The 18,834-nt window shown below is 36.6% G+C and overlaps 1 protein-coding gene across 1 annotated transcript; it reads left to right on the top strand.

Annotated features, from left to right (window-relative positions):
• Positions 1-2,933: 2,933 nt before the first annotated feature.
• LOC112559916 lies at positions 2,934-11,262 on the top strand. Its single transcript, XM_025231409.1, has 14 exons — positions 2,934-3,139; positions 3,394-3,532; positions 4,201-4,319; positions 5,446-5,539; positions 5,916-6,031; positions 6,480-6,624; positions 6,985-7,109; positions 7,830-7,899; positions 8,274-8,392; positions 8,771-8,876; positions 9,083-9,192; positions 9,507-9,678; positions 10,436-10,554; positions 10,753-11,262. Exons 1-14 carry the CDS (start codon positions 3,085-3,087, stop codon positions 10,800-10,802), a joined length of 1,539 nt encoding a protein of 512 aa, XP_025087194.1. The 5' UTR covers positions 2,934-3,084; the 3' UTR covers positions 10,803-11,262.
• Positions 11,263-18,834: the final 7,572 nt, after the last annotated feature.

Raw genomic sequence — 18,834 nt, 5'->3', positions numbered from 1 at the left:
TTTTTTTGTTTTTCTGGTTGTTTGTTTTTTTTTTTGTTTTGACAGAAAAGACTGCAAACTTTGAATTTTTTCAAATGTTCGCCCTTGTTTTGGAGTGCTTATGAGGGTGATTAAAAAAGGCAGGGGAATGAGGTGGTATTATTACAGCTCATGTCACTTTTTCTTCCGAAAAATATGCCCAGCGAGAAAATGGACCTTTGGAAACTTTTAGGGCAACACAGTGCAGTAAACAGTAGAGACATTGTAAGGAGCTTCCGGTGAAAGGAAACAAGTAAAAAGGAAAATATAATTAGTAGGGCGAAATTCTACCTAATACTAACTTTCTTTTGTCTCTCTTCAGTTTTTCCGTGTCATTTCCAGTCAGCTGCCCTCTCTCAGTCAACCTTTGTAATTGACCAATGCTAAGGGGAATCACTCTGACTAGATTCATCTCTCGTACTTCAGGTTATTTCCCTTTGTATCTCGATGAATAAAACTTGCTCTGATCAACTCGTGTGTTGTTTGCTGTGTTCAGGACTGAGACAATGTGGGTGCAAATGAGTGCAGAGAATATCTAAATCCCTGGTAAGTCCAAGCAAAGTAAATCAAAACCTGAAAGTGTCCAGGTGGCTGTCGCCTCACTTTGTGAAAAGGACTTTAGAGGAAGCAACTGAAATAAATATCTGACAAAATAGTGGGTGTCCCCTGTCTGTCAGTGCCTCGACTCTCAAAAACAAAAATTCTTTGGAGCAAGAGACACGTGATGAAACAAGACTGAACCTTACAGGTGATTACGTATATTTGGACGTGGTAAGTGTCAGGTAGGTTGTCATCAGTGATATCACGTACATTGCTATCGTCGTTGAAGTCAGCTAGTTATTGTCATCATTAACAACACACACACACATCTATACTTGTGACATGGAGGAAAGAGGATTGATATTTTACACCGAACCAGTAACTAAGACCATATGACAACAGAGAACACGACCTTGTAAACAGTTTGGGGAAGAAGGAGGAGACACGCTGGTGAGTCAACAGTCAACTGTCACCACGCCCTGTAACTACTCAGCAATTCCTCTGTCCGGATGTTCAGTGTTTAATTGCCGGAATTGTTCACTTGACTGACAGTTTCGTTGTTATCGCACTGTGTCTTCGAAGTGTCCCTGGTACGATGTACATGTTGCTACATTATGGTAAAATGATGCCAAGTGTTCACCACCAACAAGTTTAAAACTGAATGCTAGTGGAAAGAAATGTGGTCTGCATAAAGTATACGTTGTTGAGGACACGTCATACAAGCATGCACGCACACACACTGTTAACACACACATACCCATTATTTTAGTTGTGTTACTTCATGCTCAAGTATTTAAATTTACATTTTATAGCAAAATTATATTCTAATCGATCATTGTCTTAGTGAATAGAGACGTAGTATGAATGGGAAAAAATGGAAGAGGATGGAGTCAAAGCCTGATGTTGTGAAAGTGGATATTGATTTATTCATTAGAAAATCCTGTTTTTGAAAGAAACCTACTAGTGAAATGACATAACACTGTAACAAACAGGCCTGAAGGGCACCTAACATTTATTGCAATCACACCCTATTAAAAAAAGCCTTTTCTAGTTTACTCTTGACTGCATTAAAATATCGACCACTGACACTAAGTCCATTTGCCACACTCCCCATCTCCTTCTCTCTCTCTCTCACAATGTCTCTGCGCGTGTGCGTCCGTGCGTGTGTGTGCGTGTGTGGGGTGGGGGTGGGTGGGTGCTGGTTGTTGGGGAAAGTTTCGCTGACTGGATAATGAGCATCCTTACGAAGATGTTAAAAATGTTTTACATACCGAAGACATAAAGACATTTCTCTCAGGGAAAAGTAAATTATTTTCTTAACTAATGGACTGAATACTGTGAAGCACTTCCTAAAATGTTACTAAGCAAACCTCATTTCACCCAAACTCCCAAAGTTCTCGAGGTATAGACCCGTCCACGCCACCCTGCACACGGAGATGTCAACAGCACTCACTTGAAAATTGCGCAACGGTACCTCATATTATCACACACATAGACAATGGGAGAGTACTGAAGAAGGAAGGATAGACCAAGAAATAACAATGCAGGCAAAGAACAAAAGTTAAGCATATAAGATTGAAAGAGGAATCAGGGAACAAACAGTAAGGATGGAGAAAGCCATAAATCTCCAGAGGAAGGCGGACTAGTCAGTTGACTATACTGACAACTATGTTAAATGTTGTAAGGAGTAATGCTCATGGAACAGATGTGTTTTAGTGCATGTTTAAAAGATTCGATGCTGGGTAGATACCGAATATGAAAGGAAAGAGAGTTCCACTGTAAAAGTTCAGAGAAATAGTCAGGGCAGGAGCCTAGTAAAAAATGAAAACACAGCACAGACACTTTGTACTGAATGTAATAATGGATGAGTAGCAGGCAGACAATGAAGTAGAGGAGCTTTCTGGAGTGTATGAAGAAAGTAATTAGTTAAAATAATCAAGCCGAGATACAACAAACGCACAGACATCCACACAGCAGTCTTCTCTAAATTAAAATTCATTGCTGACAGTACAACTTCGTTTGGCCAACCTTCTCACTAGACTTTAGATAACAGATGACATTGAAATAATTAGTGACAATCAGGAAAAGATTGAATTATCTAACGGCTTATATCTCACATCGGGCAGCGAGCAGAGTAAATCCAGTTCCGTCAGCACGAGATGTCTTTACAAGAAATACTGAGCATTGTAACCGCACAAATATGGTTTGATCATGTTTGGCGAGGTTTTTATCTAACTGTTGTTATATATTTGCCAAATTTAGAGAATGGACAATATTTGTCAGTTACCAATGGCCTTTTTGTGCTTTTGTTGATTTTAATTTGTTAAATTAAGACTTGCAAATGCACAGTAGGAGATAAAAACCCTTAAAAGGTTAAGTCCCGCAAATCTGAGAACGAGTGTTGATTGGCTCTACAATAGACTTCCCTTGTTTTCCGTCTCTAACGACAACATTATCTGTAGAAACGTTCAGCTCTTTCTCGTCCCGTCAGTGGGCTGTCTTGGTTATCTGCCCTTAGCAGCTACCATGCCTAAGAGCTGCCTTGTGCTAACAGGATTTCTACTCTTCATCGTACCAACAGGTAGATGATGTTATTCCACGAATTTTTGCACATTTTATACTTAGGGATTGAGCACTTAAAGCGAACTTTCTCGATTTCCTCGATACTGAAGTTTTGCATCACTTGCCATAGTCTCTCTTGCCACACTATGTCAAAGGCCTTTTCAAAGTCCCTGAAGTTGTGAGAGATCTTAGGCTGATGTTGATGCTGATTTGTTTGGACTTTCCACAAGGCATTAAACTATTATCACAACCCAAACGGCTTTTCATTGTCAGTTTCAGAAAGGACCTGCAGAGATATTCTAGATGCTTGCAAGAAGTCTCTAAGGTCATCCCCAACTGTTAACGTCACAAATGAACGATTATCTTATACAGACCACTGCAAAACCGTTGAAGATCATAATAACGAATGCAAGTGAGTCCTTTTGTTTGACGAGTCATCTTTAATCCTTTAATCACTTGTTTCTGTCCGCCTTCTGTCTTCACTTCTTTCCCTCACTTCTTTCTGTCCCACTTTCTGTCTTTCCGTCGCCATTACCTGTCCTACTGCTTTCATTTTCTTCATGTTCCCACTTCCTTTCTTTCTGTCTATACTCTCTATTTATAGGTATCCGTGTTTTTAGAAAAGTAAAACAGGGGACAACGGTTGGGAAGCTCACTCCAGTGAGCCGCGAAAAATCTCATTCATCGGCGATTGTCTGATTTATTCATTTAATTAAAGAAAAACTGTTTCTGCATCTCATCCCTGCTGAACCCCTCGTCTCCACGGTCACTGGACCATTCCCCACTATTTCTCCCATTGTCTACATCACTTCTTGAATATTCTCTTTCTTCTCACTGTCCTTTGCTTTTTTTTACACTCTTTAAACTGTTCTTAGGGAGTACATTTTGCACAAATGTTAACTGCATTAGAGAAGCCTACTACACATTTCCTATTTTTGATGTTTATTTCTCTCTCTCTCTCTCTCCGCAGATTGAACGCGTAAATAAATTTGTATGTGTAATCTCAAAAGTCAGACAAGATTTATTATAAGGTTCACGTTTTTATACAATTGTGAATGTAAAGGAAATTGTTTTCAACAGTTCATACAATAGCTTTTTTAATTGTGTGACACAAACCGCGCCTTCATGTGTCGGAGATAACGAAACTGCCAGCGAACTACAACGTGTTCGAGGCAACTACGATTTGGAGTGTTCACAAGGTAATCATTGTTATTGTAAAAAGTATAAAGGAAACAAGAGGACTTAATTAAGGGCATATATAATAAACATAACACACTAATTTTGTTATTTTATCTAAACAAGAAAACTTCTTCTGTAGATATTTTTCCCTCTTATTTTTTTAAAATGTTGTGGGCATCTATCCAGATTATGAAGGTTGCATTTCATTGTCGCCACTTGGTCTTAATAATAATAATAATAATAATAATAATAATAATAATAATAATAATAATAATAATAATAATAATAAATTTCCGTTAGTATAATTATTACAGAATTTGTAAAATACATGTGGGTATGCACACACATTTCTACACAAACGCAAGCGTGTGTTATTATTAAATAAATATGAAAATGCTTAAATAGTTTAACTCTAGCGAATCCACAAATGTCAGGGTTATGTCTGTTAGAAGGAAATATGATTTCTTTGAGGTTTCTAGAGAAGGTAAAAGTGGGTTTATGGCCACTCTACTAAAGTTACTCCTCCAATTGATGTGAAAAAACTGTTCCCATTAAATTAGGATTAAACTTTAGAGAAGTGTTTCAATGTCTCTGCTTTTAGTACAATATATTGAGTACAATCCTTCCTAAATGTGTAAACTGTTAGTTTGCGAATGGTACATCTTTGCGAGTTAATGTAACAAATCACTAAAATAAAAAATCCTAGGAACACACTAATTTAAAGAGGACAAACATTTTATAGAGTCATTAAAAAAATTCATGCCAAAAGACACTAACACAGTTTGAATTTGTGTTTATCTTTTCTTATGGTGTTTATTTTTTGTTCAAAGAAGAAGACATGCTATGATATATATATATTTAAAGAGTTGAAATTTGCTCTTTACAGTAAAACTTTAAGATTAATTCAAACTAACACGTTATTCCTAAGCAGGTTAATATTATAATGTTCTTAATAACAAAGCTTTGTGAAAAAAGAGCAAAATCAGATAGCGACGAATTCTACACAATTAGGAAACTATACAACAGGTAGGACGATAATGTTTTATCTGATATGAAACAGTAAAATTGCTAAAGTATATTTCGATAATTGCTTAAATTTAAAGTGCTGAAGTATGTTTCTCAAACAATTTTTGACTCAATTTTCAGAAAGGCTTTGCTACCTTGAGGTCTGGAATTGCAACTGTTTGACTAATATCTCAATCCCAAGAGTTAATAGTTCAAGTTATTTCGCCAATGCATGGTACGTAAGTCTACAGACATATAGGTTAGTAAATATTATCATACAGTGATCTATTCTGCAACACACTTTACACAAACAATAAGCAGCAGCATGTTTTCTTTCGCTCATCAAAATAAAGTTCTAGCAGTGAGCTGTCCGACAATTTTCTCTAGAATATTATTATATTATTTTTTCTCATTTAAATGTAATTTTTCCCGATTATGTCATGAAATCGTTAGAAATATGATTCTCTTTTACACATCAATGCTGCTACCAAGCGATTTTTTTCTGTACATACTGAATGTAGCTCGTACAACTCGGTTCTTATCACATGATTTCGGCATGTGTCGAAAATAATGCCATATTTTCATTTTCATTTTTTTCTTTTCGTCGTCAGTAAAAATCGAAAACTTTTCCAAGATTGCATCGATAAGATTGAAGGCTGTAATTATTTTGATATTATGAAAAATGCTGTTGGAGAAATCATCTTTTTAAAATCAATTTGCCAAACAGGTCAGTTTTATTCTTATCTTTTATTAATTTTGAAGTATCGCAAAGCAAGCAGACTCGAGAGAAAGTAACCCGTAAATCTTCTAGGATAAATTTATTGTTTTTGACAGGTTATCAGTCATACATTATCTTTTAAAACATTACTAATCTCAACTTACATTACTGGGAGACAGTACAGTACAGAAAAGTTACTTCTTATTTAATGTGTATTCTATTAGCGGACAGGCGAGTAGTTAGACCGTCGGAAGTAAGCACACTTGTCTGTTTGTTATCCCGTGTGATCAGTATACTTTTAATTCAGATTAGCTTAACAAAAGGGAAAGGTTTCGGGGCAAAAAGGCTCAACTGCTGAAGAAAAAATCTCTTGTTTATTTGGGTCTTTGGCTGTTCTGTTTTTTAAAAAAAAGGGGGAAATATTATTTAAAAAAATATTGGGTTTTTTTTTTTCCAGAAACCGATCCCGGGCAAAACTGTTCAATACTTCTTCGTGTCTGCAATCTCTCTCTAAAGTCCTATGCACATTTTGGTGTCAGAATACACCAGTCAATCCAGTTAGTCCAGTGCCACGTCATCGAATCTGTGGAAACTACATGCTCGTGGGTTACCTGAATTTTCCTTCCTTTGCGTTAGGTTTCCTGATTTTTTTTCTCATTTATATGGTAATTTAACTTGATCGTTTTTGTTATCTTTTATCTTTCACACCTTCATTTTTTTTTTTTTCATCCTCGTTAGTTTGTACTCGTAGATTCGCTGAATACATGCTCTCTATCTATTTATATATATCCACACACATCCTTGCTGATTTCATAATTCATCTTTTAATCCTTTTCTCGTTTTTGTGCTTGTTCTCTCTGTGTTTGTTTCTTTTTCTCTAAATATCCCAAAAGAAAATTAAACCCTGACTATTACCTTTACATAAAGAAATTTCAAGTTTAGATATATATATTTACTAACAGTTCCTTTGAAAATCTGAAGACTTGTGCTAACAACACTTTGCTCACAAAATCCTGTGAGGAAGATCCTGTGATCAGCAGTGAGTTAAGTAAACTTCAACAGTCTTCCGCTGACATTTGTTCACAAGGTAATGTCACAAACAGCTTGATGTTCGAGTACTCATGCTTTATGTTAGTGGATAAATGTGTAAGTGGTGCTTCTCAGCAGTTTATTTAGAACTGAAAACTACTCTTAAAAACATCCTTCTATTGACCAAACATTACAAAACCGAAATATCTACCATCGTTTTAAGATGGAAGGGAAAGGTCGATTTAACCGTGTATGTGTAAACATTTTTCCTAGCACTTATCTAACAATTAAAACTCCTCCTGCCAGTTTCCTTTTACCCAACAGAACATTTGATTTGTATTATTCTCTCTTTTTTATTTAACTTTTTTAAACAGCTTAACTGTTCGTGGTTCATAAAGCCGATATTAAAACAATAAAATTACAAAGTCATCAAAAATTTGTGGCTCAACGATTAATGTAAAAACTTAAAAAGCAAAAAAAGTATTGGTCTACAGGGCTTATCAAAATCTTCTTACGAACCAACGAATACAGTAAGCAATTCTAAATGTGGTTAAAATGGAGTGTTATGTACTAAATACCATCAGGCATATGTATAGAGCGGCAATAGGTTTATACTTTGCTGAATAGATAATGGACTACTTTAGAGCGATGCTGATAAGGACAAAAGAAGACATGAAAATGTAAGACATAGAAAGAAGGAAAAAAACTACAAAAATATAACATTAAATGCTGCACTGAGTTCTATTTTTTAAAGAATTTTTTTCCCTTCCCCTTCTAGACACCTTGTGCGCCCTGGAGCTCGTGAAGTGCGCGTGCTCCTCCGAGATGTTGAACGCCGGGAGCATGTGGTGGGTAAAGTAATGGTCTTATAATTAATTCAGAAGCACACATACAATATTCAACTTTATTTGACTTTACTTACTGCACACGTTATACAAAGTGGCAGTGGAAATTGTATGTTAAAAAACTGGGTACTTTGCGATATTCACCTCTACATTATCTTTGGTAGTTCTTGAATGTAAGTGTGTCTCTGGTCTTGATCTCTTTACTTGATGTCTGTGAACCTGTCTTAAAAGAGAGGATGGTTTTAAACTCACATTTTAGAAAGTACTATGTGCAGAACGTATATTAATTATTGAAAAAAAATCCCCTGTAGTAGATATTTTAAGATGTTTGTCTTTCACATCCGTTAAATATTTGTATCCCCCTTTTTTGCCCCCAGCCAGAGCATGAACTCATACAAGGACTGCACAGGACAAATAGGAGGCTGCAATAAAGATACAACTGTGTGGCAATCACTTTCCGTTACATTTAAAATGATGGATGGAGCGTGCAAAACAGGTTTTTTTTTCTCAGATCACAACATTATTGAGGTTATTTCATTCTAGTTATTGTGAGTGAATAAATACAAGAAACTTTTTTCCGGTTTTTGTTCTTTTAGTCACCATTATAATCACTGTTTTTATTAAAGTTGATAAAACGTAGCTATTGTCTGTAGTATGATGTAGTAGTACTGTTTAGTTATTGTGGATATTAACTGTATGTGTTGTTTGTAGTAGCATACGCCCTGTGATCTTCCCTGCCATTTAAGATTAATTTACATATCTTTAATTACCTACAATCTTCAGATGTAGTCTCGATAGGTGATTCAGTCCACTACTAAATACTATTGTAACCTTTTGTAGCACGAGTGGCTGTTTCAAAAATATTTGTAACCAGAGTGCCCCGGTGCTTTTGCTTGTTGGATGGATGCTCAAGATCAGGTAGACTACCTGTTTGCCAGACTGTACTCTTCTGTACACACGTTGACAAGCCCCACTTGCGGGTAACTAGCACTTATTTTAGGAATTTTTCTAAAAACAAACCACCTGTGGTTAATCATTAGTTAAATCATTTTTATTCTGTTTAATCATTTTTAATAAAATTAACTATAAAAATTTTATTCTCTTTGCGTCATTAAGAGTTTGTGCTTAATTATACTCGTTAAAATGGCCTGTTGCACATGCTAGTTCATGAAAGTATTTATTCTAGGATTCTAAGGCCACGGTTCCAGTGTCTCTCTAGAAACACCAGTTCATGTAGTGACAGCCTCAGCAGCAAGTGGCAGCGAGTTGAAAAAAGCTTTGAGGCGGTTTGTACAGGTAAACAAACACACAGCATCATCTTGAGACTCACATTGGCTTTCTTGTAAGGACTAGCTTTCTTATCGCTGTTCACTGTATTTACAGTAACAACAAGACTCCACAGTATTTTATTCTTTATGTTGTTGGCTTCCAGATGCCGATTTTGTAGTTTTTTTATACTTTTTACTAAGCAATGAATTAACTGGCATACCTAATAGTACAACACTCACAATATGATTTCATTTTGAATAGAACTATATTGACTAAATAAATAAATAAAATGATTGCCGTGAAGCCACTGAAAATGACCAGGTTTCATTGTCATTTTGAAGTCTTTGAGCAAAACACGACCAAGACTTGGTCCTGTCCAAGTGTCAGGACGTGTGTTGACGAAGCACAGCTGGTGCCGGGGGTCAGTCTTGGTGACTTGAAGACACTGGTCTCTGTCTCGCTTTCCGCTGCAGACATCGGAGCGGCCATACTTACTCCCAGTACATGGTGCAGGTAAGTAAGCAGAACATAATGTTGTAAACTGATCTGCTCTTACCGTCATCTATCACCTCCATTCTTTGCCTGTGTGTTCCTCCCTTCCATCTCTTATTTTATTTAAACCAGTGAGACGGTAACACTTCAATTTTGCAATAGAACTGGGAATGGAACTTTTATTTAGACTCGATCTGGTGCAGAATATTTTAAAATGACCAGAGTTACTAAACTATTCTATTAGGAATCCCCCAAATCAAATCGAATGAAAGAAACAAAATCGACGTTGACTTATCAAAGGTCAAAATCAAGACTCTTCCTAAAATATCGTAAATACTTGTCTATTAAAAACTAGAAACACATTAAAATATCGAAGAGTCTTAATAAGTGTTCTATCTTGATTTTCCTTTTCTATTTAAACTGCCTCTAAGAACAATTTGTAATGTCAATTATTAAAGTATCACTCGATTTTGTGGAAAATAATATCACATAAAAAATAAACTACTAAATCGGAATGTGTGTGAATATATATGTATATAATAAATATCGGAACACCTTTGAGAGGGTGAAAGAATAAAGAATCTTGCAATCTTGAAAACTAACCATTCTAACATCTAGTTTAAAATGTCAGATTTTGTTAGCTACAAATGATATTCCCATGCAGTTCGAGTTCAAATCCAAGATATTTTAACTTAGCGTAGTGTTTTCCCAATCCTTATTTGCGTCTAAGTTGTGAATTTTCTTCAAACTTTTAAATCATAAATATTTCCATTCACAGGATTTTAATCCATGCCACGGAGTGTATAGAACAAGAGGTTGACGCCTGTTCATTGACAACAGCGATAATAGATAACAACTTTGCCGCTGCCAATGCCACAGTGAGACGCTTATGCAAAGGTACTTGTATCATCATCACTAGATGATGTGATGATTCCGTCGACTATAGTACCTCGGTTTTCTTTTTATTATCAAAGCACTTTTGCACACACCATTAGCCGGTTCGAACCCGTCTTGCGTCCCTTCCAAAACAAACTTCATTATGTCTCATCTACCTACCAACAAAGGGCAGTAATTCTCAGCGTTTAATTAATTTAGGTTTTGATTTCACAACCGTGGAAACTGCGACGATTTCTGCAAACCCGTAAGTCCTTACTTTTAATATCATCTTGGTAGAAAACATGTGACATTTTAAAAAACAAATTCTTGTTCAGTAATTTTAGAAGTTGTGAAGTTGTCCTTGTATAATAATTAAAAGAATTATTTCCCTTATTTAAGAAGGTACGTAATTGTCGCCTATTACCCAGCAATGTTAATGCAAAGCATATGAACCTCGAGGCAAAAAAAGAACCTTGATTTTGTTCCCAACATACTAATGTGTTGTAAAAGTACTTTGACATGCCTTTAATTGAAGTATTATTCAGCTGACACCACAATAGGAACTGCTACTGATTCTACCCTAACTTGACCATTATGGAGGCAAGACTATCTCGATGCTTCTAGTGACATTAATATTTTAGCGAATGAGTGTAAAAGTGCCAAAAGTATTTACAAAACATTTGTTTTGTTGGGTTTTTTTTTCAGTACACAGACAACAGATAAGGAAACTTCAATAAACACCAATGTTGTTTTCAATTTACTCGCTGCTTTCTTGTTTTCTTAAAGTACAAAGTGTTTTAGTCTCGTTCAGTCCTTTGAGCTTTGTGGTCTGAGTTGTGTGTGGACCCGTTGACATTTCTTAAAATTCTAAAATTTCAGGCTGTGATTTCGAAGCGGAAAGTATTAGTAAAGTAACAGCAAGCAAATGACTGTATGACTCCGGTTTAAATAAAAAGTTTAATTAAAATTAGAAGATTCTAACGATAACTTTTCTCTCTCTATAGTTTTCTTCATATTTAATTTGACAATAGTTCCAATAGCATGGCCAAAGTTCAGATGTGAGAGTCAGTGCAGCTGCAAGTTTGTGTCTTCGCGTCCACTCACCTTCGTCAGTCGTCACTTGTAACTCGCTGTTACTTGTTGCACACGTCATCACCCTACTTCCTGCGCTCTTGTTATGTCCTTTTAAGGAAGACGAAAGGAGTGGCCTATATTCTAATCTGTCGTTGTCCTTTTAGAGTGATTGAAGTAGAGGAAAATGGATGCAGATTGTATCAGAACCTGAAAGTGTCTGGTTCATCGCTGCAATCTATTTTGCAAAAGCAACTAAAACAATAAAGTGACAAAATTTAAAACACATTAAACGTTCCTGTAGTTGCACTCAGTAATGCTCTGAGTATCCTATCGCAGGCGCGATCGACTTTAAATGGAGATTATTGCTGCTTTGTCTCCTCGTATTTGCATCGAAAAAATGACAAGTTACTTCGAGTTAATCTGTCAAACGTTTTTCTCTCTTTTTCTACGTGTTTGTACTTTTCTTTCTTTGTCTCTCTCTCTCTTTCTCTCAGGTCATCATTAGTTCATTTTTTTTCTCTGATAGAAAGGTAGAAAGAGGAAACAATAGTTGTAGGTAACAGTAAATCCCTTCTAGTCCCTAAGTCTAATGAGCCACCTCTTTTTGCTCCAAACTATCCATATCATAGAGTTGAGAGCTTATAGTATATTTTGGCTGGTATAACTGGTAGCCAGTGAAGAGAGTAAAAAAGTAGTCTTACTTTCTCAATCTTAGGAATGAGGTATTGTGGACAGCTAGTAAAAACAAAAAGAGTTGCAATAGTCTAGTTTACACAGAACAAATGAGCAGATGAAAATTTTGGTGTTTTCGAGATGGACAGAGTGCGGCGAAATGCAGCTGAACTTCCGCGAGTTCGCAGCACGCAGGACAAACAGATGTAGAAACATCGCTTAGAGAAGAAATAGAAAACATTTTGCAACCTAGAGTTAACGCTGAAGTTAACAAAGGGAACGGAGACAAGCACTACAGTGTAACTTCTGGCTCTCCTCTTGAAAAACGTAAAAGCTTCTTTTCATCGTCATTTAGCTTTAACTTGCTGTGAGTCATCTAATAGTGCTAATATCTGAAAATTCTGTTTTGTCAGAGAGCAAATCCTAGACAGGACAAAAATTACAGAGCCGTCACAATACTAAGGCAAATTATTGTCTACCCAGGCCACACAGAGCTTTCTAGTACCAGCCAATAAAATTTGTGATTTTATTAATTAATGATCAGACCGTTGTCAGCGGTGACGTAATAATATAAAACCTTCTCTCTTCATCTAAAACGAAAATACATAAATTATTTGAAAAGTGAAATGTACTGTATAATTACAATTATAAAGTTAAGTTTATTGTGTGATTGACTCTCGGATTTTTTTTTCGTGTGCAGCGTATTAAGGTTGCAAAACAAACAAACAAACAAACAAACAAAGAAACGAGATGTTTGCATACCAAACATTGTTAAGTTTGCGACAATGCTACATTATAGATATAATTAGGTGCATATTTCTGCGAAACGAACTTTGATGTCTAGAGAGGATTTTATTGTTCAAGTTACTTCGCTGAGCTCTGTAATAGGAAGTAGTTTACAAAATACCATCTCTTCCCCTCCATCCTGCACACAAACAGGTCAACAACACTGACATAAGAAATTTAATGGAATCGATGTCGTTGTTACTGTTAAAGTGACGGTTAAAGCCAGTTGGACAAATAGCCCTATGTGTTGACAGCCAATGGAGCAGGTCAGCATCAGTGCAACAACATTTAAAATCGGACTTACACAAATTTAGTTATGTTTTCACGTTATCATAAAACGCTGAAGCATCAGTACGTGTGTTCAACCCGCTCCTCACAGCTGAAATGTTTCCTTGGCGAGAACTAAATTTCGTGTCAGCACGTTGGCTAATCTGATTAGGAATGATCAAGATGGATACTTTGTTGCACCACTTAACACGATATCAACATGAGCACCTGCTTCCTATTCTGTTCTGATATTGTAATACTTTTACGAATTGAAGCATTATCATCAGCGGATTAGATCACTTACACATTACACATTCTACTGAGTCGTACTGACATACAACTTGAGAAAGGGACAGGATTACATTTTCAAAAGTCTGCTTAGTTTAAGAGCATTGGACTGTTTCCGGTGAATCCATATTTGGTAAACGTGAGTTGTCTGCACATGAAATGCTTATAGACTCTTAATAACCGGACAAATATATACACGATTTTAATCATATGTTCATGCTTGGCTAAGTGTTTGTTTAGCATATTTCTTCAGTCGTCCTTATTTGTGAATCAAGGACGACTTTTTGTTTATTTAGTTTTGTAGGCTGCTTGGAATAAATCTAAAAGCTCTCACTGAAGAAAAATGTTAATGTCCAAAATCTTTCTCCCGTCATCCCCATTAACTTAACAATGGCAGTGCTTGCCATCGCCCTTTGAATGCTTTTGAAACGAAAGCAAATTTAAAGTAAGGCTAAGGCTAAATTCTTTGGGGTCCCAGGGACCCCTTTTAGATCTTCATATTCCCTCTTAAGGGTCCTGTTCTTCGCCCAAATTGGAGGACCCCATTGACGAAAAATTGAAGGGGTCCTCCGTCAACTTTCTTTCTAACAGTATCTGAGCTCAACTTTGCCAAAATTAATGTCAGAAGCCCTGAGCGAGTACCAGCAACAGAGAAGCGACGCCCCTAATAAATAAGAACTAACATTTGTTGCACCCCCCGTCAACTACCAAGGATCTTACCCACAGCAAATATTACGACTTTATACCGGTGAGTACCAAAACCGAAGGCGCTGATAACTGTTAGGCACTTGGCAGATTTCACGCTCTCCCCGACATTGTTACAAGGAATGGTCGTGATTCTTAATATGCAGCATGGAAGTTACAGTCAATAGCACATCCTCATCTGTATAAACACTCTTCGTTGCTTTTCCACACGACATTCTGCTGTCAAGGAGCTGTCGAGTTATCTTCTCCTTGTGGTCGAGTAAGAACAGTTTGTCTAGCGGGACTTTTGCTTACTCAAAAAGGTATCGCCTTTTTAATTTACACAAACATGTCAACATGTAAGCTATAGATTTAACTCTTTTTATAATGCTTAAAAAAACAACCTCTAGGGTTTTACAAGATGTCATTTATGGTCATCGCAAAAGTTGTTCGCTGATTCTGCTTGTGTCACATGAACTTATACATTAATGAAGATACACTGACAACGCGGATGCGCGAATTTTTACAACCAATTTGTGTCGAATTTCTATAAGTTGCAATGAAAGAAAAAATCTCAACTCCATCCAGTTTCAGAACAACCACCATGCACAGCTATCTTACTCTATACCTGTCTGTAAGAGTCCGCTCCCTACAACACTCCATGATCCGCGCTCAGATTCATAACGAATTGCACAATCTCGATCAAACCATGAAGAACATGATCGAATGCTAATGTGAGTAATTTCATTTAGTCTGGTCCTCTACATTTTCTTTCCTCCCTTCTGCTCTATTTCTATATCCACTGCTTCTCGTCCAACATTTCTTGTTTATTTCTGTCTTTAATGTCTTAATGTTCCTAGATAGCCACCAAAATCTTCCATCGAGCAGAGAATGGCCAGTCTGCAGAAATGAATCATACAAGCGCCATCTACGAAATGAACATGTGAACCAAGCAGTTCTTTACGGTTCTAAATCTCTCATTTACTCCACCCCCCGTAATATTCTGAATACTGTCTACACCCCTTCTTCTTCTCATCTTTCTTCCTCTCGCCTCTTTACTCTTCACCCCTCCACTGGTGGTTATGTTATGGGGGTCACCAATGCACCTTTGCCAGCCAGCACTCACCCACTCACAGCACCCCCAACAGAACAAAGAATCCGTGTTGAGGGGAACATCAAATTCTCACTCCTCATTTTCATTCAATAGTTCAACTCTATGTACGTCTCACTGTCATATCAAAATCCTCCAGAGCTCTTCATATGCAGTTGCAAGTCACATTTTCCTGTATCCTCTATTCTAAGCTTACTCTTAGCTAGTTCTCGATTCAATATTATTGAGAATTAGATTGTATAGGACTGCGACCATGATACTTCAGGACTGTGTACCTGGCCGCAATTTTCATGCCTGTTGAAGGAACTACAAAAGCATACGATAATTAACTGCGAAATAGCAGGATAACAGAGAATGTTGGCAAGGACTGGTCAGTATAGAAACAGTGAGTGAATCATAAGAAATAGGAAAAAACTTTACTTTTAAAAAGTCATCCCATATTAAGATTTTTAGTTCTCTGCCCGTCCTATGCACATTTAGTTTTATCAGAGAACTAGTGGAACAGGAAACGATATACATTACTCGGCATATCGTTTAGCACGCTAAAATTTCTATTGTCATCTGTATGACTGAGCACCACTCACTAGATTTATTCTTTTACATACGTTTCTTCTCAACTTCTCTCTGTTCATTGCTGAGTATGAGCGTCTATGACCGACAAATACCATTCTGATGATCAGGACGATATATGTTTGATCTACTAGACCGAAGTTGCTAACCGGAGCACCAACACATATTATCCAGCCATTACAGACCATACAATGCGCTCTATTCTGTAATTTTTTATTCCTTCTCAGAACCTCTAAACATCACATTTAGCAGAATATGACAGTACAATGTGACTCAAGGTCCAAGCAATGATATATATACACGATCAACTGCTACGGAATAAAAGAGGAAACTCCTACCTTACCAGTACAATCATCTCTTAGATATCGTTTAGGAATTCTCAGAGCGTGAAATACCAATTAGGAGTATCACCTGATGTATACTCATACATGTAATTATTGGACAACATCAACTCTAGGAATGCCTTTGAATTCACCTGAAAGTCAATAGTGCTAACCGACTGACAGTCACCAGATCTGACAGATACTCTGCTTCTAGATCCAAATCAATTCACGTTATCACGAATTTTAAAGTCTATCTTAAACTTATCTCACATAAATTCTGGTTTGTTTCATCCTTTTTACACTCGGAGATTTACCCTTTGTGTTAGCAACGAGCTCCTCTATTTCTTCCTGTCTACCTCATATAGCTAGTAACAGTGAACAGTCTTCTCAGACCTACTCAACGACACATGCTAAACCTTATCATAGCCTATTATTGTGGACTCTACAATCAACAGACAAAGGCCGATTGTATCTACTTTTATCTGAGTGCCTAATTACACACGGTACAATTATATACCTATAATTATTGACAATTGTCACTTACACTTGACTTTATATCTAACATCAATACTAACATAAAAACCTTATTAGTTTTCCGTATCTTAAAAAAATTATCGTATCGTTTTAGTGTTGTCTATGTGGTGTATAAAAAAACATTGTCTACTTTCAGCTCACAACCTACTAGCACATGACTTGCACGCTATCATTGCAAGTATTAATACACAAAGACCCAATATGCTCTATAATCGAACGGAACAGATCTATCTCGTATGCCTTCCAGAAATCGATAAAACGACCTTGCGCTATGCAGCGTTCTAATTGTTTACAACAATCATTATAGCTGATCGTATGATTACTAGTTCGTATGAACAGCCTTTTCCAAACATGAGGCTTAATTACCTAGTGCCGACTGCTGTTTGCACTACTCAATAACAGCACCAAGGTTTGTGTTATTGACATCAGTGAACTTACCTTACTGACGCCTGGTGTCATAATCACTAATCTTGTAGACACGGATGCTGTGTCTCACAACACGCCAACTGTAACTCTACCTTACAACATTTCTAACTGCTGCCTAGCCATCCTGCCGCTATGTCCTTACAAGAAGTTCCTCGCATTGGATATGACCTATTACAGCTGAACGATACTCCGCTCTATCCCTCTCATACTATGCACAAACATAAGTACTAATTAGTATAATCACGATGCACTATACAGGATTCAGTGTGCCTTAGACCAGACCGTGTAGGGAAACTAAAATTAACTTCATTGTATTCTACCAAACATAGTGATTCCTCAGCTGAGTCAAGATCAGAGTAAAGATGCCAGCACTCTGCCGCGAATTCTACTATGTTATCTCATGAGTCCGAGCGACTTTAACCACCAAGCTTATGTAAAAAGGCAGAAAGAACACAGAGTCTTAGTATAACCAGACATTCACAGACAATGAAAATAAAACGGGCTTTAACAACTTATTGCCAACGTTTCGTGGTATTGTCTCCCCAAAATGGAGCCAAACATTTCTCTTTAGTTAATTCTTTAATAAGTGTAGGTTTTGAAATAACCTTACCTACTTGGTGCAAGATGTACTGACCAATTAACTCGACGATATTAACAGCAAACCAAAATCTCTTTAATTCTATTTCGACACGATTAGCTATATGCCGCACTCTTCAACTTGTATTACTAAGAATTTCTCCCGGTATACAATTAGCGTAGTTAAACCCTTAACCTCGAAGTATTCCACACTTTAAGTGTATTCTAATCCAATATCTAAAGCTTCTAGCCAACTGACCACAGATATAACCTCTATATATTTTCTACTCTATCGCTTGTTTAAAAGAAAATAATATATTAATAAAGATTGTTTGTTATGATTTACATACCAAATTACCATTTCCCCTAACCCTCATTTTATTTAGATGCTCTACTAAGCAATATTAGATCTTCCCATCAATTCCACGAACTACATCAAAATGCTCTACCTAGTTAATGTACTATTATTTCCAATCCTCGGACGAGTTGAAGTCCGGCTTAAGTACATTTTCCAATATCTACGTAAATATCAAGCTCATAATGAACTTTTCTTCTTTGTTATCTAGATACACTCCTTTACGCCTTTTCGAGAGTTTGAGACTCTATTCTACGTAAAGTATGCTTCCTACATAATTGCAAATCCAGATGTAAATAATCCAGCCCAAAATCATTTACCTTCTCTACCTTAAACACCCAATTGCCTACATATCGCTTATCATTCCTGTAATATATGTCCCATGAAAAGCGATTGGCCATAAAGATAGGTTACATCTATATCACTTTTAGCATCATTCTATTAACAGTCTGTAACTCTTCAAATAAACACAACGAATTTGTGTCTATCTTTTAGATAAAGTGAAGAAAGCAAGAAACATTCGAGGTCCAACCCCAAAATACATCCTGATTTCCTACATATCTAATCGCCCACGCCGAAGTGTCATCTATCACATATGCATTAATTTCCAATCCTGACTATACAATTATTTTTAA

This window comes from Pomacea canaliculata, linkage group LG3, assembly GCF_003073045.1.
Source record: "Pomacea canaliculata isolate SZHN2017 linkage group LG3, ASM307304v1, whole genome shotgun sequence".
NCBI classification, from domain to species: Eukaryota; Metazoa; Mollusca; class Gastropoda; order Architaenioglossa; family Ampullariidae; genus Pomacea; species Pomacea canaliculata.
This window is presented reverse-complemented; position numbering and strand designations above follow the sequence as displayed.

Excerpts from the sequence above, each read along its gene's own strand:
- LOC112559916 (XM_025231409.1), top strand. The coding sequence starts at position 3,085 with ATGCCTAAGAGCTGCCTTGTGCTAACAGGATTTCTACTCTTCATCGTA. Across the intron at positions 7,900-8,273 it reads TTGAACGCCGGGAGCATGTG|CCAGAGCATGAACTCATACA; the intron begins GTGGGTAAAGTA and ends TTTTGCCCCCAG. Across the intron at positions 9,679-10,435 it reads ACTCCCAGTACATGGTGCAG|GATTTTAATCCATGCCACGG; the intron begins GTAAGTAAGCAG and ends TTCCATTCACAG.